Source organism: Selaginella moellendorffii, unplaced genomic scaffold (genome assembly GCF_000143415.4).
Source record: "Selaginella moellendorffii unplaced genomic scaffold, v1.0 SELMOscaffold_176, whole genome shotgun sequence".
NCBI classification, from domain to species: domain Eukaryota; kingdom Viridiplantae; phylum Streptophyta; class Lycopodiopsida; order Selaginellales; family Selaginellaceae; genus Selaginella; species Selaginella moellendorffii.
The window spans coordinates 47,485-68,271 of NW_003314436.1; the positions used below are offsets into that span (position 1 = coordinate 47,485).

Genomic DNA, 20,787 nt, shown 5'->3' on the forward strand with positions numbered 1-20,787 from the left:
CATCATTGTCATATACACATAATTATGTGTTTATTTAGTTTACAAATATAATTAATATTTTATTATCAAGTTTTAATAAAACTTATATTTTTATTATTTTTTATAAATATTTTCTAGAATAAACTTCAAATATACATAACTACATTGAATTTGAAATTTTATAGAAATTTTGTAATTTAACATGTTAAATATAATTCACATTGAAAACTAATATTTAAGTACTAATACAAATAATCACTCTATAGAGCCATAATACCAAAGACATTAATCTTCCTATAATATAAGTGACATTTAATTTTTATTGCATCTATTATAATATAAACCCATGCTAAGTCAGATAAATATATTTTTTTATAAAATCAAGTTTTATGTTCTCAAAATAATAGAAGCATACTTTCAATTTTGATATTGCTTCAAATTTATTCTTGTTGATATAATGTAATCTGTTTTTCCTGAAACTTTTCTGAATGTAGATTAATAGTAGAAATAAACTTTTTTAGTTTATTGAGTAGTTTTGTTTCCATACTCAAGAGGAACACTCGCCCATTGTGATCTTTTGCAGCTCACTTGAGCAAAGACAAATTGCGAAAAAATATTTCTGTGCCACGGAATTATTCACATAGCGACGTAAAACTCGATTGGAGCTTTAGTCTATTTTACCGGCGTCGATGATTCCTCCTTGGGTTCCGGTGAGGCGGAATGTAGGGCCCTGGAGCTGGAGCTGGCAAAACATTTTTTGAAGGTAAAGTAGTTACTCTCCACGTACTTACCATCGATGAAGCCCAGTGGCGAACGGTCTTTGAAGCAATACAGTCGGTACTCGTACCCGAGTTTATCGAGCTGCCTCTTTACTCCGCGAGAGAGGAGAAGGCAAGCAGGACCAAGACCAAGATCGCGCATCATCTGGAAAACCGCATGGAAGGCGATGAGTTCAAGCAACAAATGTATTTGACCAACCTCTTTTTTCTTCCCGACGACGACAAACGCGTCCACAGGCTTGGAAACCTTTGCAGCTAAGTAGGCCGCCCGAGTCTGTTGTGTAAGTGCGTCATAGTTGTGCAGCAACTCATCGGAGGCAACGTAGAGGAAGAGATCGACGTGGGAGGGGGTCGAGCCTCTCGGAATGGGATATCGATCATCCCGTTTGAGAACCATCGCTGGCCGCTGCTCTCCGAGAATGTCGATGAGATCGCGTTGAGCTCCTTCGGCCATGTCTACCAGGATGGTCTTCCCAGTGATGATAAACGGGCAAGGAAGTTCTAAGGTGGAAAAGAATATGGAAGGTTGAATAATCGGAAAGATTAGATTTACCTCTCTCGATCGAGACATGCTGGATCACACTAAAGAGCGGGTCGATCATCCAATTCGGAACTAAACACGTAATAGGAAGTAAGAGGTCCTCATTCCGGCAAGAAAGAAAAGCTAGTATTACCGACAGAATTGAGGAGGAAGATCGTGGATGCCATTGAGCTGCAGATAGCCGCTGGAAAGAATGTGATCGATCGATCAAAGACGCAATATTTCGCCATCATCAAGGAAGAATTCGAGAATACGTACCAAGAACTGCCATAGAAGCCCTGTCCGTGAGGAAATATGCCATCGCCAGGGTCTCCAAGGGGATTCCGACGCTCTCCCGCCAGGAAATCTTAATCTTGGTGTAGAGCAAGATCGCTGTGGGACAGAGAATGCCGAGAACGGGCAGGCCACACGGCATCGCCGCCAAGTCGCCGACCTGGAAGAGCGCCACGATCGTAGAGCTGATGATGAAGAGCGCGATCCCTAATGCCGCCAAAGCGCCGAACTTGGAGAAGAGCGCCATCGCCGCCATGCGCTATTCCTTCCCACAAAGTGTTAAGGGCAAACGCAATGGCGGGCTGTTCAAAATATAGAAACGAATCTTCGCAGTATATACCATGTAGGGTTTAATCATTCCTTTTCCCCTTGCCTGGACGATAAAGTTATTTCCTAGGGCTCGTATTCTCAATGGCGGGAAGAGAGGCCCTAGCTAGCTAGGGCGCGCGGGAGCACGAACCGATCCATCCAGGTCTGCTAGGAATCCCCTGCTTGTGCGCCTGCCTCATTCATGTTCTTCCCAGTTCTAGCATCGGAGTAGTGCATTCTCGCGATTTTGAGCTGTGTTCCTGTGATGCAGTCTCTCTCGATCGGGATAGGGCGCTCGCTTTTCTACCTTAGGCTGGGAATGGGGCGGACTCGCAGCGTTACCGAGTTTTTCCAGCCTCCCAAGAGGGTGAAGGTGGGATCGGAGGACCGAGCACAGGTTTTTCATACTGCTGCCGCTACCGTGGATGGAGAGGATGGGTCTGGATTCTCGTTTCGTCGTCTCAGCGATGAGGAGCTCGCTCGAAAGTTTGACGATCAGAGTCCAGCTCCGAAGCACCAATCTTCCTACTCGTTCAAGACAGCTCTTTCAGTGGAAGAAAATGCCGAAGGAGAACAAGGTCCGAGTAAAGACGAGAAGGTCCGAGTGGAAACGTCAGTGGAGGAGCGCACGGAAGTTTCAACGCTAAGCAAAGAGCAAAAGATGCGAGTGGACATGAACAAGTCCATGGCTCTGGCCAGGAGAAAGCTGCGACTGTGCGAGGAGGTCGTCCAAGCTTGTAAGTGTTTTCTTAGTTCTTTTTCTCGCGTATGTAACTTTCGTGGTTTTTCGTTCTTTCTCCAGCGCAAGGAGAATTCCCCGACTTGGAGAAGCTTTTGGTGGAACCGAGCTGGGTGGAGGTCTTGCAGGACGAGTTCAAGAAGCCATACATGGAGAATCTCCAGACTTTTGTGAAGCAACAAGCGGCCGGAAAAGTTCCCGTTTATCCACCAGCGGCCAAAGTGTTCAATGCCTTCAACTCGTGCCCTTTCGATCGAGTGAAGGTTGTTCTTCTTGGTCAGGTATGCATTTGATTTCCTCTCCAACATTGTCCAAAAATATTTGTTTTTCTCCAGGATCCTTACCATGGTCCAGGCCAGGCCATGGGTTTATCATTCTCGGTTCCAGAAGGCATCAGAATTCCTTCCAGCCTGCTCAACATGTACAAAGAAATCCACAGCGACGTTGGTTGCCGGGTTCCGCTACACGGAAACCTTGAAAAGTGGGCATACCAGGGAGTTTTGCTGCTAAACACTGTTCTCACGGGTACGCAAGGAGATCTCTTGCTCGAGTTCTTTTCTTTTCCGTTTCGCTTATTTCGTTTGGACTAGTTCGCGAGCAGCAGGCAAACTCTCATGCCAAGAAAGGCTGGGAGCCGTTCACTGACGCAGCCATCCGTGCCATTTCGAAAAGAAAGACCGGGGTTGTATTTCTGCTGTGGGGGAACTGCGCACAAGAGAAAATCCGGTGAGTGGAAAACTCTCGCCAGCATGTTTTGCATTCGATGTTGCTGAACATCCTTTCTTTCTTTGTTTGCAGTTTAATCAACCCAAACGAGTATCACGTCTTAAATCCATCTGGCCTCTCCGCCCACAAGAAACCGAAGAAACAAATGTATATACTATGTTTAATATTAAACTCATAATATTCCCTTCTATGCTGTAGTTTCTTCCTTTTTTGAGTTGGTAGTGTTTGTTTTGGGGTCTTTTCTACAGTTGATTATTAATTTTGAGTATACCTTTATTACTTCTGAAACTTGTTAGCAGGGAAGTAGTGTTGTTGCTAGTGTGTCTGGGACTGGTGTAGAATACTTCTTTATTAAAAAAAAAAATCTCTCAAACAATAATATCTTAAAATTTCACACTTTCATGAATGATTATCATCCATAAATGAATGGTTTAGTGAAAAGGCTCATCAAAACACATGAATATATACAGTCAGCATTCCTTGTCGGTGAAGTGTGAAAAGGGTTTTGACCCTCTTGGCATGGCGAGATCGACGCTGGTATTGGACCTAGATCAGACGCTCGTCAGTGTGGTTGATCACGATGAAGAAACTTTGCTCCAGTGCGTGACGAAACGACCAGGTTTGGACAGGTTCCTCAAGGATATGTCCCAGGTTTACGAGATTGTAGTCTTTAGTGCCTCGGGTGCGTCATACGTGAAGAAGATCGTGAGTAGCTTAGATCCCACCGGGGAAATATTTTCTGCCGTGTTCACCGGGAGCGACACGGATTGGTTGAGCGGCCAAAGGGTGAAGGATTTGCGAAAACTAAACAGGGACAAAATCGTGTGGATCGATGACAACGCGAGCTTGTACCCCTACAATCCCAAAAATGGCATCCAAGTCCCACCCTTTCACGGTGATCCCAATGATTCTATCCTTGGGGCCTTGACTCCCCTTTTACTAGAGGTGGCATTGGGCCAAATCAGTGTTGAGAATGCAAGCGAACTATTTGTTCGTGCAAGAAATAAATAGAAATCCCCAGTGCTTAGGGTTCTTTATTCTTTCGAACGAGTCGGTGCCATAATGGATATTTGATCGCCAAGGTGATGTGCTTAAGCCCTCGGTACCTTTTCTTCTTCGATCCATTCGCTCCTCCAAGCAAGGTATAGCTCCATTGGTTCCAGCCCCGCTTGCTCCTTTTTGCATTGAAGATCTCTGCCACGGCATTCTCATGAACCGGTCTACGGTCCCTCGGGATTTGTTGGAGGGGGATGCCCGGGGTTTGTACGAAGGCATCGAGCGCTGCAAAGGTCTGGTTTTGCTTCTTTTTCTTGTCTCTCTTTTCTTATGCTTGTCTTGCAGAATTCAAGGGTGCTCCTCTTCCTGTGAAATCTGTTCGTCTTCTCGAGCTGCTGCTGCCTTTGGTGAGGCCAAGGTCGGCAGCAGAAGACGCAGTGGTCGTGATCACAAAGGACTCAAACGTGCGGTACACGCAGGAGGTCCTACGCTGCTACTATCACCCCGTGAAGCTCGTGGGGAGTCTTCCAGACCACGAGTGGATGTTCAGGCGCTTGGATGTCCTTGTTGCGAGTCCTGAGGACATTTGCAAGCTCCGTGCTCGTGGTGAGATCACGGATGCCTGCTTACTTGCTGTCGTTCTGATTGACGACGACAACCCGGAGTTCTTTACACAGGTTCGCGTTACCGTATGGTATGCTATTCTAGTGCTGACTGAAGTGCACCATGCAGGTTCTTGCCATGCTCGAGTGTTTCTCCTTCGTCTTGAGCCTTCCGTTGGTGTTGCGGCCACCTGTTCTCAGGTTTGTTTCATGCCTTGTTCTTGAAAGCTTGTATTCAGGCAGCTTCTTTTGTTACTAGGTTCGTCAGGACGACGGCAGTCTCATGGCTTACTCCAGCGACGCTTTCGTCTATGGCTACGGAGCTGCGGGAAGTCTTCTTATCGTCTACTACGCCATTGATCAGCCTGGAGGAACACTCGTCAAAGAGAAACCTCTCCAAAAAATTCATACTCTACCTCATTATCGACATTGCGTACATCAATCGCAGCAGCTGTTCGGAGAGAACTAAATTCTCTGGAATGTTGTCCCTGGAAAAAGCTGTAACCCTGACTCGTTTTTTCTCACGAAACAAACCTCATCGAAGGATCTCTTAGGTGAATGCTGAGAAGATTGGCCGTGATTTCCACCGCAATCGGGACACGCTCTTGCCTGCCATGCCGTAATCTGTGCAAATTCCAAGAATCTCGTCAAAGAAATGGACGAGAACAAGAGCGTACCCTGCCGATCGCGGCCGATATTCTCGATGAGAAATCCGAGAAGAGCGCAGATCTCACGCAATCTCATTCCTTCCAGCTGCCCCAGGCGCACATTCATCTTCTCTTTCTTCTTCTTCTTCTTCTTCTTCTTCTTCTTCTTCTTCTTCTTCATCGCCCGATAAACCCTAAACCCCGGGTTAGTAGATTCTAAGAACGTAGAAAAGAGTTTCACTTCATCAAAGCGTTAATAGCAGTGGCGAAAGAGCTAGTCTCACGCAAACCACGAAGATCAAATGGAATCAAGCGCAGGAACTGGAGAAGTTCGTGATAATCTGGAACAAGAACTACACAGTCCAAGTCAAGCTGAGAAAACGTAGCAGCCTGGCGTCAATTCCAATAGTTTGATTTTTTATTATTTCTTGTTTATATGATTTTATTATTTTCGTCCTTCCTTCCATACAGTTTATTTAAAAAGCTCCATCTAAGTGTTACAATAATAAGAAGACATTGCTAGTAGTGATGGCTATGGCTTTGTTTGCATGCAAGAGCACAGCTCCTTTTAGTGGAGTATTCCAATAGTGGCCTAATGATATGAATCTTGGAAGTGATGCCTCCACATGGAATTGTGGCCCTCAATAAGATCATCAAAAAGTTTGTTCCAGGACATTGCAGTGCTCCACCTCTGAACTGAAATTGAAAATGCCATCATATGTGACATACGTTAATCTCCATTATGGAGCTTCTGTGGGTTCGTATAAAAAATCACAAGGAAACACAGAAGAAAAGTAAGGAAAACTTCAGAAGCTCTATTAGCTACAGGAGCGATGGAAGTATGCGTGAGAAGCCCAGGAATCTATTCATGCTCACGAAACACCAGGTTGTGGAGGGCCTCATTGCAATCGAGCCTGAATTGCTTCTTGGCTAGGTCCAGCAACACAGTAGACTCCCTGGACGATCAAAAGGCAGAAATGAAACACTGCAGAGGAGGAGCTCCTAAATCACAGCAGGAGTGGTGTGTGAGGCCACATTGGAGCCAATTGGACATTAATCCAAAGCTGCATTAGCAAGGATAAGTTGACTGGAAAGGTTAGTGCAGAAGCCAACGGAGTCTGAAACCCTAGTGAAGTCACATGATAAATGATATCTCCTTTACTATATGTACTTTTGTGTAAAGAGGAAATACTAATGGCAAGGATCTTCCATGGGATGTGCAATACCAGGTGTCTAGAGGGGATTGCTATGTGTTTTAGGGATATGTGTGGGTACTCTTGAGGTAGCTCACAGCATTTTAGTAGAGCAAGAAGGAAACACAATAGATATTATTAGAGAGATAAAAGTGATAGAAGTACAAATATAAAGAAAAAAAGAGATTTAAGGGAGTATGAGATAAAGAGAAAACACATTTAGCATGATTTTTAACTATTTACTTAATCTTAGTACAAAAAATAATCTATCAGTCAAAAGGATAATTAACCCATAATCAACTTAAGAAGAGATGGTTAACTCTCATTGCCTCAAAACATCTCTCACATCAAGGAGCATAAGAGCAAAACAATAGAGCAAAAAGGACCAAGAAGTAATAGGGGGAGAAAGAGAATGTGGATAAAATGCAGGGGTATACTTGTTGAAAGCTCTTGCCTTCTCTTTGTTCAATATCTTCTCTTGATCTTGACTAATTGTTGGATTGGAAGTTGAAATTGAAACCAAGAGTGAAGAAGACCAAGATGAAGTCCACTACTCCTTGAGGGGTTGGAGCTTGAAGATGATATAGAACATGGAGCATGGAGTGCGGAGCATGGCATGTGGCATATGGAGTGTAGAGCATCAAAGCTCACAAACCCTTGCATTTTGCATCCATGCTTCAAGTTGGGCACCACAAGGCCATTAAAATAGCTTAAAAATAGATCCATAGACATCATGCCTTTGTGCTTTAAGTACATATCCACTAGGGAATTCAATTATGTTTATAACTAATGGAGGCAAAGTCCAGATGTTATATTCATGCATGAGGATTCAAACTCACACATGATGATTTATAATAGTGCTCACCCTTAGTGGCTAGACGAAAATTTTAATTGCAAACTCCCACGGTGGATAGTGGTGGCAAATAAATACCAAAGAGATGGCAAATACATAAACTCTTAGTGTCGAAAAAGCAGGCACACACTTGGCCCTATGCCTTGAGCGCTGTGAAATGCGAGCAAGGGCCGCAGGAGGAGGAGCGTGATCGTGTTCTTGCTCTCTCCGACCAGGCTGAGAGCTTCCTTAAGCTGGGACGATATGAGCAGTGCGTGGATGCCGCAAGCGCCGCTCTTGCCGTGGATCCCCGCCACCTCAAGAGCCTCTACAGGAAAGCTTTAGCGCTGCTCAATCTCTAGTGCTACGAGTGGTCGTGCCGGCTCTTAAACGACGTTTTTGGAGTGGTTGAGGCAATCGATCAGCTGCACGAGAGATGCCAGAAGCTCGCAATCCAGAGCCAGGACATCAGCAGCATCACGGCAGATATCCACGGCTTTTTTCGGGCCTGGAGCGAAGGAGAGAAAGCCCCACTTTTCCCAGAGGTTGCTGACAACGTTTGCCAAGTGGAAGTGAAGAAATGCGAGGACCAGAGCAAGCAACGAGGCCGGGGGCTCTTTGCAACGACCAACATCAAGAAAGGCGAGCTTGTCCTTACCAGCAACTCGGGGGCTTTCGAGCGAGGTGGCAACATCTCGATATGTGTTGAGATTAGATGCTCAGGTAGATGCTTAGCTAGGCAGTTAGGATGATGTGGCATTAGGCAGTTGCCACAGTATATAGCTTCATATATACAATATGAGCAGTCGTTGCCTTTTTTATCATGGTATCAGAGCACAGATCTTGAGGACCTGTGAAGGATGAAGAAGAAGAAGAAGCTTCCAGATGCCAACGGCAGAAGCAGAGTAGCCTAGAGCGCAGCAACAGAGCAATGGCAGAGCCGTACCAGCGGCAGATAGTACCGACTCAGAAGCCCTGGAGCGGCAGAAGATGCTGATATGCTCCAAGAGAGGAGCAGCAGAGCAGCCAAGAAGCCCAGGAGCAGCAGAGCAGTGACTCAGCAGGCCGAGAAGCAGAACGGCGGCAGGAGTGGCCAAGATGCTCGAAGAGAGGAGCAGCAGCAGCCAAGTGAAGAGCGGCAGATGGCAGCAGCAGAGTTGGCTGAGAAGCCCAGCAGTGGCAAAAGAGCTCCAAGAGAGGAGCAGCAGCAGCCAAGTGAGCGGCGGCAGATAGCAGCGGCAGAGTTGGCTGAGAAGCCCAGCAGTGGCAAAAGAGCTCCAAGAGAGGAGCAGCAACAGCCAAAGGAGCGATGGCAAAGCAGCCAAGAGTGGCAGAGGCAGCAAGCCCTAGAGCAACAAGATGTAGTTGCTTTGAGTGGGAGTCAGTGTCAGTTGTATGCATGCTAAGCATCTTATGTCTTATGTCCTTCTCTCTCGCTCTTCTCTTCTCTTTCTTTTTGTTCGTCTACTTCTTTGTGCTTGTGCTTAGGGAATCCTTTGTTTGATCGTCTCAACTTGGTCTCGGTTTTGAAAATAATGTAAGTTTTAAAGGATATAAAGTTATAACAATAGTAAAGTATATAAAGCATTTGGCTCTGAAAGCTTTGGAGAAAGAAGTAGCTAGAGACATTTTTAGAGCCAATTAATGAGAAGAGCTATGTTTGATGTGGACATGAACTTATGGAGGTGGGGGTAGAGAAGATTGTCCAGGTTTTTTCAGATACTCCAAATGTTAATATATCTATTGGGACCAGGATAGAAGAAGAGTTTCCTACCATAATTTGGAATAAATGCATAGTTTCTTATATGGATCTTTTGCTAGAAGACTTTTTTGGGAAGATAGATTTCATAGCTAGCATAGTTGAAAAAGCTCATAAGGTTGAGAAATTCATCAATAAACATGAGCATTACTCAAGAACTTTAGCAACAAGGTCATCTTCAAGCTAGTAGCTACCAACTTTGGAATAGATTTCTTGCTTATGAGGGGGCTAGGATTGATGGTAAATATCTCAAATTAAAGTAACTGGAAATCACAGTCTACGGAAAAAATTGAAGTTATAAACTCAATTTATGATAGGAGCTTCTGGAGGCTTAAGATTTTGATGCTAGAATGACAAATCTGGTTTACCAGGGAATGGAGCGTTGCTATATTCATACAATTTTAACTTGCACTTAAAGTGGTTTGGCAAAGGAATCACAGGATTGGGGAATTGCATTTATATCCAAATTCTACCCTAAGAAATTTTAAAATAGTAGAGGTCAATTCATGAGTGATCCAGATGCTAGACCTTATTTGTGGGAGAAAGGATGGACATTATTTGAGGCTGCTGCCTAGATTCTATAGATTCTAGCGTGAGAGAGAGAGGAAGAATATTCCACTCTCAAAAAGATCCCTGAGCCTTGTACAAAAAGAGTGAGGGCAAATATTAGAAGTTTGTGGACTCTTAGAGTTTATCTTGAGCATAAGTTGGGGACTGCCCTATATCTTGAGCATAAGTTGTAAGATCCTCACAACTAGTTGGTACCATATAATTTATTGTCACGCTTGACAATTGTAGTAAATATAAAATATAAAATTCATAAAATTATAATTTAATAAATATTATTAAAATATCCAAGTATATTCCTTATTTGTTTGTGACATTAAATTACGCTAATGCCTCTAATGTAGTTTTTATATTAATATAATGTCCAAATTTGATCAAGTTTTTCACACTGGAAATTAAATATTAAATTAGTTTAATGCCAACCTAATGTGTTTTACTATCATTTCTTACTGTCAATGCTTTATTCTTCTTTTTATATGAAATCTTCATTTAGGCCGTGTTGGAGCTGGACGGCTTGCGGAGAGCTCTCTCACACATGCTACCATTGGCGCTGCCCCTTGGCTCTGCAACTTTCGCACAGCTCGCCGATGATGATGAGATCGCTGCTGCTGGCTTCGCTCCAAACAGCCCGGGGGAGAGCATCGTGTCTCTCACGACAGCGGTCATGGGATCCAGCGCCGAGATGGACGAGTCCGGGAAGCTCCTCGAGTCTGCCTGGGACCAAGCCTTCTGCAACCTGTGGATGAAGCTGCTCAAGCTTGCTGGGATAACGACTGTCGAGTTCAATCGCAGCATCGTGATGGACTCTTTGGATGGTAGCACTCGCGCCGATCTGATGCTGTGGATTGGAAACCGCCTGTGTGCCAAGTTCGGGGAGAGGCGGCAGTTCTTGCAGGATGCGCAAGAGAAGTTAGAGGAGAAGCTCGTCAACTTGGAGCCGCGGTTCTACGGCCCAGTGCCGTGGATTATCGGGGTGGCTCTGGCAGGCCAGGAGATGGCAGCGTGGGCGATGATACGGGGATCAAAGACGCCATCGCAAGTTCTTGTGGGGCCTTTGAAACTGACGTCGATGCGGGACAAGTTTACTTGCTTGCGCTTCTCCATCAATCTCCTCCGGGTTGCGCTCACGCTCAAGGACGTCGTCTCCTCCAGCTTTGTGGATCGTCCAAGGCCGTTCCGGACGCTCCCGCCAGCGTTCTATGGAGCTGCGGACCAGATCGAGAGAACGCTCTGGCTCGACAATGGTATGGCGATCAAGGAGATCTGTCCCTGGACGCTGCATGTCAGTGAAGGATTCACGACAATGGAGTTTGTGAGGAAAGCTTACGGGCTCCAGGCAGAGGGTATAGTTCCTGGCGAGCCGATGCTCATGAGGGACAGGTACAGAGTGACCATGAAGGCCGTGGAGTGTGAGCCGCCTGTCTGTACCGAAGCGGAACTTTTCAGTGCTGTTCTATGGATTCTTCGCGGCCTGGAGAAGCTGCATGAAGCGGGGCTGGTCCATCGGGATGTGAGGTGGGAGAATGTTGCCAGGAGCGGTGGTGGCTACGTCTTGATCGACTTGGAGACTGTGTGGGAAGCTGGTGACGAGCCCGAGTGTTCGCTTCTGGTTTGGGGTGAAGAGACGCTTGTAGGCGATAAGTACACGGAGCAATCTGATCTGTATCTTGTTGGTAAGATGATGTATGTTGTGGAAAAACTCTCCCCGGCAGCTCAAGAGTTCCAGTCCAGGCTACTGGGCTCTGAGTTTGCATCAGCCAGAACTGCTATTGAAAACTTCATTGCTCTTCAGAACTGAAAAGCTTGGAGGACAAATGTTCGTGTTTGTTTTTGGATGCCCCTGGCATGAAGTGAGAGATTTTACAATCTCTAGTTTAGCAAAGGAAGTATTTTACTCAAAAATACTATTAAATCTTAAAGGAAAATTATGGTTTAAGTCATTAAAATTTTAGTGATTGAATCTGTATATTTTTATCACACTATGGCAACTAGGCCATAAAACAATATTTTATCAAAAAATTATTTTGAAATTTTGCAAAATAAATAACAAGATTTAAGCTATGAATAGCAATATAGTAAGTGGACAAATATTTATGAACTAAATATATTTTAAACCCTAAGTCCTATAGATTTTCTTGAACAAATAAAAAATAAAAAAAATTATATTACATTTAGTTAAAAAATAAAGATATTGTAGATTTATTAGAAATTTGGTTGTTTAAGTATCAGATATTAAAATTTCTTACAGTTACTAATTTTCACAACATATTTTTTAATTGATGTATTTTAATGTCCAACTAAAAGATATAAAAAAGAGATAATCATGCATATTTTAAAATAAAAATTTTCAAGAAAAAGGGTCATTCTCTCTTTTAAATATCATAACTAAATATAGAAATATAGAAATAACTAAATAAAATTAATTTAGAAGTATATTAGTATATACATATTTTTATATTTATGTACCTGTATGGTTAAAGCTAAACTTAAATATCTATTTGGTGTTGATTATAATATATCAAATCAATGTTTTTAAATTTTTGTGATTTAATAACAACTTGATCGGGGATTGCATCTTATTTGCAGTCGTTCCATCTAGAAGAACAAAATATATTTTCTCGTTCTTTTTCTTGATGTTTGCTCAGAATGATATTACTTTAAAATTTATTAAACTATTTACTTTGTTTGTATTTAAATTTTCAGGCTTTTTGTCAGCATTGTCACATACACATAATTATGTGTTTATTTAATTTATAAATAAAATTAATATTTATTATCAAATTTTTTAAAACGTTATATTTTTATTATTTTTAATAAATATTTTCTAGAATAAATTTCAAATATACATAACTACATTGAAGTTGAAATTCTATAGAAATTTTGTAATTTAACATATTAATTATAATTCACATTGCAAACTAAAATTTAAGTAACAAATAATTACTCTATAGAGCCATAATACCAAAGACATTAATCTTCTTATAATATAAGTGACATTTAATTTTTATTGCATCTATTATAATATAAACCCATGCTAAGTCAGATAAATATATTTTATTATAAAATCAAGTTTCATGTTCTCAAAATAATAGTAGCATACTTTCAATTTTGATATTGCTTCAAATTTATTCTTGTTGATATAATGTAATCTGTTTTTCCTTACACTTTTCTGAATGTAGATTAATAGTAGAAATTATTGAGTAGTTTTGTTTCCATACTCAAGATTCGAGAGGAACACTCGCCCATTGGGATCTTTTGCAGCTCACTTGAGCAAAGACAAATTGCAAAAAAACTATTTCTGTGCCACGGAATTATTCACATAGCGACGTAAAACTCGATTGGAGCTTTAGTCTATTTTACCGGCGTCGATGATTCCTCCTTGGGTTCCGGTGAGGCGGAATGTAGGGCCCTGGAGCTGGAGCTGCTTACGATGGCAAAAAAATTTTTGAAGGTAAAGTAGTTACTCTCCACGTACTTACCATCGATGAAGCCCAGTGGCGAACGGTCTTTGAAGCAATACAGTCGGTACTCGTACCCGAGTTTATCGAGCTGCCTCTTTACGCTGCGAGAGAGGAGAAGGCAAGCAGGACCAAGACCAAGATCGCGCATCATCTGGAAAACCGCATGGAAGGCGATGGGTTCAAGCAACAAATCTATATGACTGACCTCTTTTTCCTTCCCGACGACGACAAACGCGTCCACAGGCTTGGAAACCTTTGCAGCTAAGTAGGCCGCCCGAGTCTGTTGTGTAAGTGCGTCATAGTTGTGCAGCAACTCATCGGAGGCAACGTAGAGGAAGAGATCGACGTGGGAGGGGGTCGAGCCTCTCGTAATGGGATATCGATCATCCCGTTTGAGAACCATCGCTGGCCGCTGCTCTCCGAGAATGTCGATGAGATCGCGTTGAGCTCCTTCGGCCATGTCTACCAGGATGGTCTTCCCAGTGATGATAAACGGGCAAGGAAGTTCTAAGGTGGAAAAGAATATGGAAGGTTGAATAATCGGAAAGATTAGATTTACCTCTCTCGATCGAGACATGCTGGATCACACTAAAGAGCGGGTCGATCATCCAATTCGGAACTAAACACGTAATAGGAAGTAAGAGGTCCTCATTCCGGCAAGAAAGAAAAGCTAGTATTACCGACAGAATGGAGGAGGAAGATCGTGGATGCCATTGAGCTGCAGAAAGCCGCTGGAAAGAATGTGATCGATCGATCAAAGACGCAATATTTCGGCATCATCAAGGAAGAATTCGAGAATACGTACCAAGAACTGCCATAGAAGCCCTGTCCGTGATGCTAGAGAGGAAATATGCCATCGCCAGGGTCTCCAAGGGGATTCCGACGCTCTCCCGCCAGGAAATCTTAATCTTGGTGTAGAGCAAGATCGCTGCGGGACAGAGAACGCCGAGAACGGGCAGGCCACACGGCATCGCCGCCAAGTCGCCGACCTGGAAGAGCGCCACGATCTTAGAGCTGATGATGAAGAGCGCGATCCCTAATGCCGCCAAAGCGCCGAGCTTGGAGAAGAGCGCCATCGCCGCCATGCGCTATTCCTTCCCACAAAGTGTTAAGGGCAAACGCAATGGCGGGCTGTTCAAAATATAGAAACGAATCTTCGCAGTATATACCACGTAGGGTTTAATCATTCCTTTTCCCCTTGCCTGGACGATAAAGTTATTTCTAGGGCTCGTATTCTCAATGGCGGGAAGAGAGGCCCTAGCTAGCTAGGGCGCGCGGGAGCACGAATCGATCCATCCAGGTCTGCCTGCTTGTGCGCCTGCCTCATTCATGTCTTCCCAGTTCTAGCATCGGAGTAGTGCATTCTCGCGATTTTGAGCTGTGTTCCTGTGATGCAGTCTCTCTCGATCGGGATAGGGCGCTCGCTTTTCTACCTTAGGCTGGGAATGGGGCGGACTCGCAGCGTTACCGAGTTTTTCCAGCCTCCCAAGAGGGTGAAGGTGGGATCGGAGGACCGAGCACAGGTTTTTCATACTGCTGCCGCTACCGTGGATGGAGAGGATGGGTCTGGATTCTCGTTTCGTCGTCTCAGCGATGAGGAGCTCGCTCGAAAGTTTGACGATCAAAGTCCAGCTCCGAAGCACCAATCTTCCTACTCGTTCAAGACAGCTCTTTCAGTGGAAGAAAATGCCGAAGGAGAACAAGGTCCGAGTAAAGACGAGAAGATCCGAGTGGAAACGTCAGTGGAGGAGCGCACGGAAGTTTCAACGCTAAACAAAGAGCAAAAGATGCGAGTGGACATGAACAAGTCCATGGCTCTGGCCAGGAGAAAACTGCGACTGTGCGAGGAGGTCGTCCAAGCTTGTAAGTGTTTTCTTAGTTCTTTTTTTCGCGTATGTAACTTTCGTGGTTTTTCGTTCTTTCTCCAGCGCAAGGAGAATTCCCCGAGTTGGAGAAGCTTTTGGTGGAACCGAGCTGGGTGGAGGTCTTGCAGGACGAGTTCAAGAAGCCATACATGGAGAATCTCCAGACTTTTGTGAAGCAACAAGCGGCCGGAAAAGTTCCCGTTTATCCACCAGCGGCCAAAGTGTTCAATGCCTTCAACTCGTGCCCTTTTGATCGAGTGAAGGTTGTTCTTCTTGGTCAGGTATGCATTTGATTTCCTCTCCAACATTGTCCAAAAATATTTCTTTTTCTCCAGGATCCTTACCATGGTCCAGGCCAGGCCATGGGTTTATCATTCTCGGTTCCAGAAGGCATCAGAATTCCTTCCAGCCTGCTCAACATGTACAAAGAAATCCACAGCGACGTTGGTTGCCGGGTTCCGCTACACGGAAACCTTGAAAAGTGGGCATACCAGGGAGTTCTGCTGCTAAACACTGTTCTCACGGGTACGCAAGGAGATCTCTTGCTCGAATTCTTTTCTTTTCCGTGTCGCTTATTTCGTTTGGACTAGTTCGCGAGCAGCAGGCAAACTCTCATGCCAAGAAAGGCTGGGAGCCGTTCACTGACGCAGCCATCCGTGCCATTTCGAAAAGAAAGACCGGAGTTGTATTTCTGCTGTGGGGGAACTGCGCACAAGAGAAAATCCGGTGAGTGGAAAATTCTCGCCAGCGTGTTTTGCATTCGAAGTTGCTGAACGTCCTTTCTTTCTTTGTTTGCAGTTTAATCAACCCAAACGAGCATCACGTCTTAAAGGCTGCTCATCCATCTGGCCTCTCCGCCCACAAAGGGTTCTTCGGCTGCAGGTTAAGAAACAAAAGTGGTATGAGGTTTTAAAGCTTTTTCTGTGTAGGCATTTCTCTAAAACGAACGAGCTGCTGGAATCGGCTAATATCCTTCCCATAGACTGGCAAGTCTAAATTGGAATCTCCTTAATAAACTTTAATTATTATTATTATTCGAACATGTTTTTGCTTATTTCTTGGTGGAATGGAAGTTGCACAGAGGGAGATTATGAATGTTCTAGAGTTTCTATTAGTTCACCTAGTTATCAACACTTAACATTAGCAAGTGACCACTTAGAGAGTGTGAGAGAAAAGCTATTAACAAGCACAAACTAGAAGAACTTGTCTCCTGCATGTTAAATTCACCTAAACTATTTCAGACAGTTATAAAGGATTATTAGGTGCTTTTGCAAAATAAATAACAAAATTGCAATCATTTTGCATTTAATAATTAAACAATTTGGATATTTGTCACAATACTTTGTAATTGACCATAACTTTATATCAGTCTCAGTATATATGCAAGCAATACCATTTCTTTTAATGATAAATTTGCAAAAACAAAAATATTCTTTATTATCAGATATCCATAATTTATGTTTTTCCCAACTTTGCAATTTAAATGAAAGAAAATCATATTCTTACCATTTTGAGAATATAAATGATCTTTTTGATCCAGAAAATAAAGCCATTGGATATATATTACAATTGTCTTTTGAATGATGAGTTAAGAAGTGAAAATAATTTATATTATAAGATCCTTTAAACTACCATTGATAAACTTAATAATAAAGTTCATATTTTCTAGAACTAATTTCATATAAATCACAATATGCTTCTAACATTGAATCAATATATATTCTTCTTAAATAGTAAAATCCCGATTTTAAAGTTTCATCTACTAAATTATTTGTATTACCACCTGAATTTTGTTCAATAACACAATTAGGAGGATTACTATTTATATGCTTAATAGTAACAAGAGCACAGCTAATCTCTTTTAGTAAGTTTTTATATTTAGTAAGTTTTCATGATTATCTAGAGACTAACTATTGGGATTGGGGTGAAAGTCCAAAGTGTGCATTCTTCTATGTGAGGGGGAGGGGGGGCTATAAGTGGTTTCAAATATATAGTAGTGATAGTAAATAGGTTAGCCATGGCTAACTAACTTGAGAGATAATGTAACTCCTAGTTTGTGTGTCTATCTTTATTCTACTTTTGGCTTGGATTTAAGCCTATGCTCCATACTATGTTAATTGGTGGAGTATTTATATCCCCTTGTTAAGCCACTGGTATATTATAATAATATTAAACTCTATTTAATTTTTATTGGGATGCTAAGACTATTTCAATGTCACTGCGTACTTCTATTCTAATGCTTTTTAAATTGTACACTCAAGAGTCATTTTATGCAATAGTTCTTTCACTCCTTGGCTGTAATTTAAGAGTTTAACTTCGTTCCTTCATTTAATGGCCCAAAGCTCTAAAACTTAGGTTTTGCTTCGCTATCTTTGGCTCATATGTGGTTTAGATTTCACTCCATAGTTATCCTATAGTAAATCACCATAGGGTAAAAAGTAAAAGCCATGTTTATTACACTTTTTTATTAATATAATGTTAAAGCTTGAGGAAGGAAGGAGTTATGATTGCAAGCTATTAAAGAAGTTCATTATGATGCTAAAGATAATGTCTCGAAAAATGATCTATATAAGTTTAAATGGCCTACACTCCTTTTTCTAATTGATTAAGGTTTTGGGATATTTAAAGTGACCTTAAAAAAAATTTAAATTCTTACATTTAGTATTAAAGGGGTTTCCAAGTCTGAAGTTAGTTAAAAGAATCACACTATTGAGATTGATATCTAATGGTTTAATTTGATCTAGTTATGCTCAATCCAAGGTCTAAAGTATCAAGAGAATGACATTCTTAGCTTTTATTCACAAAGGTGTGAACTTGTAAGGAAGTGTGGTAGATTATAAACAACTGAAGAGAATGATTTAAAAGATGATTTATAAAAGTTTAAATATAAAGAGAAAAAGTTTATGAATAAAAATGCACCCCATTTCTAATTAAAGATTTTAGGATATTTGGGGTTATGCGTTCTTAAGTTTGAATAAATAACTTTATGGGAACTTCACATTCAAGAGCAAATGCTTCAAGGATATAATTAAAGAGATGTTGATTGTCTAGTTCCTCAAAAATTTATTTGTTTGGACATTAAATAAAAATGAATACTATTTTGTTCATATGAACTCTTTTTTCTATATTTGCATCCCAATTTAGTTATTCTTAAAGACTATATACTAACATAGAAGGCAACATTAATTGGAGGGGATTTCTTTTCTGTGAAAGATTGTGTTATCATAACTCTTGACAATAATATGGAGGAATATATAAAAGTGAGATAAATATTTTAGCATGAAATCAAAGGGAAATTTTATAGTTACACAAAATATAGGACTTTTTATTGAAATTTTTAAGTCTATAACAAAATAGAGATAAAGATTGTGGCTCCAATTTTTATATGTGAAGAGAAGTATAACTTTCTAAAGCATATAATTCATATATAAAAAAAATTATAACTCTTTATTATGGTAAATCAAAAGGAAAACCTTGAAACCTTGAATTACAACATTGATTCTAAAACTTATTTTGGCATGAAATATCTTTATAGAATGATTTTGAACTCAAATCTCAAGTACTAAAAATTGTAGTTACTCAATACTTTCTCAACATTAAAACCTTTCTACCAACTTTATTATATTTAGCATAGTTTCAAAAATAAATTTTGTAGAAAAAACCTTGTAAGTTTGGTTTGAATTTGAATTTAATACATTTTATACTTCTTTTCAATGGTTTTCTCAAAAGCCCTAGAAAAATCTTTTGAATGAAGGAATAGTATGTAAAGTATATTACCTTGACTAACATACACTAATAATATCTAGTCATCAAAATGTTTCCACTTGTATCTCTTGATTCATAGTTAGGTTTATTTTAATGAATTGCAAGAAAATAAAAATGTAATAGTTATTAAAGTAGTTCAGCTTTAGAAAAGATATGTTCTTATAAATTTGTCTTTTCTAAATGACTCAATCTAGTAAAAACTTTTGACTAAAATACTTATATATTTCAATATTTTAAAGTTCATCAAAACCTTCTTTTTTTCAACTTAAACTTCTTTTATAAAATTTTTAATTGACTGTATTGACTTGAGTTGACTTATGCTAAGTTCAGCGCAACTTGTGAGCTCAATTTTGGATTATCCCCGCACCTCTATAACTTTCAAAGTCTTTAATTCATCAATTATTTCTAAACTATATGATTTTTTAGGATTCAAATATAATGAATAAGAATGCATCCCTTTTTTCAATCGTTAAAGGTTTTGGGATACTTGAGGTTGAGCATCCTTAGATTTATTAAGTTAAATGACCTTTTGGAACAATATTACATTTGGTGTTTGACTTTTGTTACTCTAACTGGGATAAATCTAAAAGGTAGGGTGTCCAGAGAGTAAGGCTTTCAACATAAACTTATAAGAAAGTGTGGTGAATTGTAATAATCCAAAGAAAATAAAAGAGAGAATGCGTAGTTAGTATTACTTAGATACTTTGCATAGCATAAAGAAACTTTATTACTATGACTGAAAAGGGATTTAATGAAGATTGAAAAAGGGATTTTGGGAAATAATGTTCCCCTCTATGTTAAGGTATTATAAGAATGTTAAAAAGTGGTTATAAGATGACCATTCATAGAATTGATGTTTAGTCTTAGAAAAATAAATCTATAAAGACCAATGAGACAATAAGAATAAATATAACCTTGATGTAAGAGGTTGATATATCAATAATACTTTTAGACGCCTGAAATAAAACTTAGACATATAAAGTACTAAGACCAAGTGTGAAATTAGTATGTGTTTGAGGGTTTGTAAACATGAATAAGACAATAAAAATGGACATGGCCTTAATATAAAAAGTTGATTTATCAGTAGTACCTTTGGATGCCTGAAGTAGGACTTAGGCATAAAGACCAAGTATGAAGTCAATATGGGTTTGAAGCCACTTTTGAGGTCTCAATAAGTACCCCAAGTTAGGATGAATACTCATAAAGGTTGTGAGTAAAACTCCTCTAAGTGGTCAAATGAATGAATACAACATGTAAACAATGTACATATATGGGGTTTGTCAGGTTGAAATATCCATTTTCCTCTATCAAGTATAGTAGATGTAGATAAAACCATTTAACTTTCTCATAAAGTTCCTTCTATAATTTTTTGATATACTAGATATCAAAAGTTAATGGAGAAGTTTACAAGGAAATATTCAAAGAGCACAAACCATATTATGGATTGAGCAACCTCAAATAAATGTTTATCACTCACACCAGATTCTATTAATATTGGGTTCTATACTATTGAACTCTTTTGCAAAATCAAATTGGACTTTGTATGGCCTCCTATAATTCTAGACTGTTATTGTATATGTGTAGGAAATTACTTCAACAATTTTCCTAGTTTCTTTGGTACCACTATCAATTATAGCATGGGTGTAGATTTTCCATGGCTCAAGCTTATAATGGCCTACAAGACACAAAAATATATATATAAATATTGGAAAGATTCACTATTAGATATTAGATAGATGTGTTTATAGTCGTCA

The 20,787-nt window shown here is 40.7% G+C and overlaps 5 protein-coding genes and 2 long non-coding RNA genes across 7 annotated transcripts; 3 read left to right on the top strand and 4 right to left on the bottom strand.

Moving 5' to 3' along the window:
* Positions 1-480: 480 nt before the first annotated feature.
* On the bottom strand, positions 481-1,678 carry LOC9639268. The gene is made up of 6 exons (XM_024667521.1): positions 1,558-1,678; positions 1,433-1,483; positions 1,312-1,371; positions 958-1,259; positions 771-903; positions 481-721 (listed from the first exon to the last, which is right to left on the bottom strand). Exons 1-6 carry the CDS (start codon positions 1,598-1,600, stop codon positions 657-659), a joined length of 654 nt encoding a protein of 217 aa, XP_024523289.1. The 5' UTR covers positions 1,601-1,678; the 3' UTR covers positions 481-656.
* Positions 1,679-1,960: 282 nt separating this feature from the next.
* LOC9636570 (uracil-DNA glycosylase) lies at positions 1,961-3,526 on the top strand. Its single transcript, XM_024667520.1, has 6 exons — positions 1,961-2,044; positions 2,153-2,618; positions 2,684-2,901; positions 2,956-3,145; positions 3,211-3,346; positions 3,419-3,526. The coding sequence occupies exons 2-6, from the start codon at positions 2,201-2,203 to the stop codon at positions 3,522-3,524; spliced, it is 1,068 nt and encodes a 355-aa protein (XP_024523288.1). The 5' UTR covers positions 1,961-2,044; positions 2,153-2,200; the 3' UTR covers positions 3,525-3,526.
* Positions 3,527-5,008: 1,482 nt separating this feature from the next.
* Positions 5,009-5,705, bottom strand: LOC112343668. Its single transcript, XR_002991353.1, has 4 exons — positions 5,622-5,705; positions 5,479-5,568; positions 5,361-5,432; positions 5,009-5,309 (listed from the first exon to the last, which is right to left on the bottom strand). It is a non-coding gene; the product is annotated as an uncharacterized LOC112343668 (long non-coding RNA).
* A 4,772-nt stretch (positions 5,706-10,477) lies between these two features.
* Positions 10,478-11,740, top strand: LOC9639270. The gene has a single exon (XM_002993893.1). The coding sequence runs from the start codon at positions 10,478-10,480 to the stop codon at positions 11,738-11,740; it is 1,263 nt and encodes a 420-aa protein (XP_002993939.1).
* A 1,376-nt stretch (positions 11,741-13,116) lies between these two features.
* On the bottom strand, positions 13,117-13,548 carry LOC112343669. The gene is made up of 2 exons (XR_002991354.1): positions 13,422-13,548; positions 13,117-13,363 (listed from the first exon to the last, which is right to left on the bottom strand). It is a non-coding gene; the product is annotated as an uncharacterized LOC112343669 (long non-coding RNA).
* Positions 13,549-13,550: 2 nt separating this feature from the next.
* On the bottom strand, positions 13,551-14,488 carry LOC9639271. The gene is made up of 5 exons (XM_024667524.1): positions 14,209-14,488; positions 14,084-14,134; positions 13,963-14,022; positions 13,592-13,910; positions 13,551-13,554 (listed from the first exon to the last, which is right to left on the bottom strand). Exons 1-5 carry the CDS (start codon positions 14,486-14,488, stop codon positions 13,551-13,553), a joined length of 714 nt encoding a protein of 237 aa, XP_024523292.1.
* Positions 14,489-14,623: 135 nt separating this feature from the next.
* On the top strand, positions 14,624-16,310 carry LOC9636571 (uracil-DNA glycosylase). The gene is made up of 7 exons (XM_024667519.1): positions 14,624-14,703; positions 14,801-15,266; positions 15,332-15,549; positions 15,604-15,793; positions 15,859-15,994; positions 16,067-16,150; positions 16,198-16,310. Exons 2-7 carry the CDS (start codon positions 14,849-14,851, stop codon positions 16,262-16,264), a joined length of 1,113 nt encoding a protein of 370 aa, XP_024523287.1. The 5' UTR covers positions 14,624-14,703; positions 14,801-14,848; the 3' UTR covers positions 16,265-16,310.
* Positions 16,311-20,787: the final 4,477 nt, after the last annotated feature.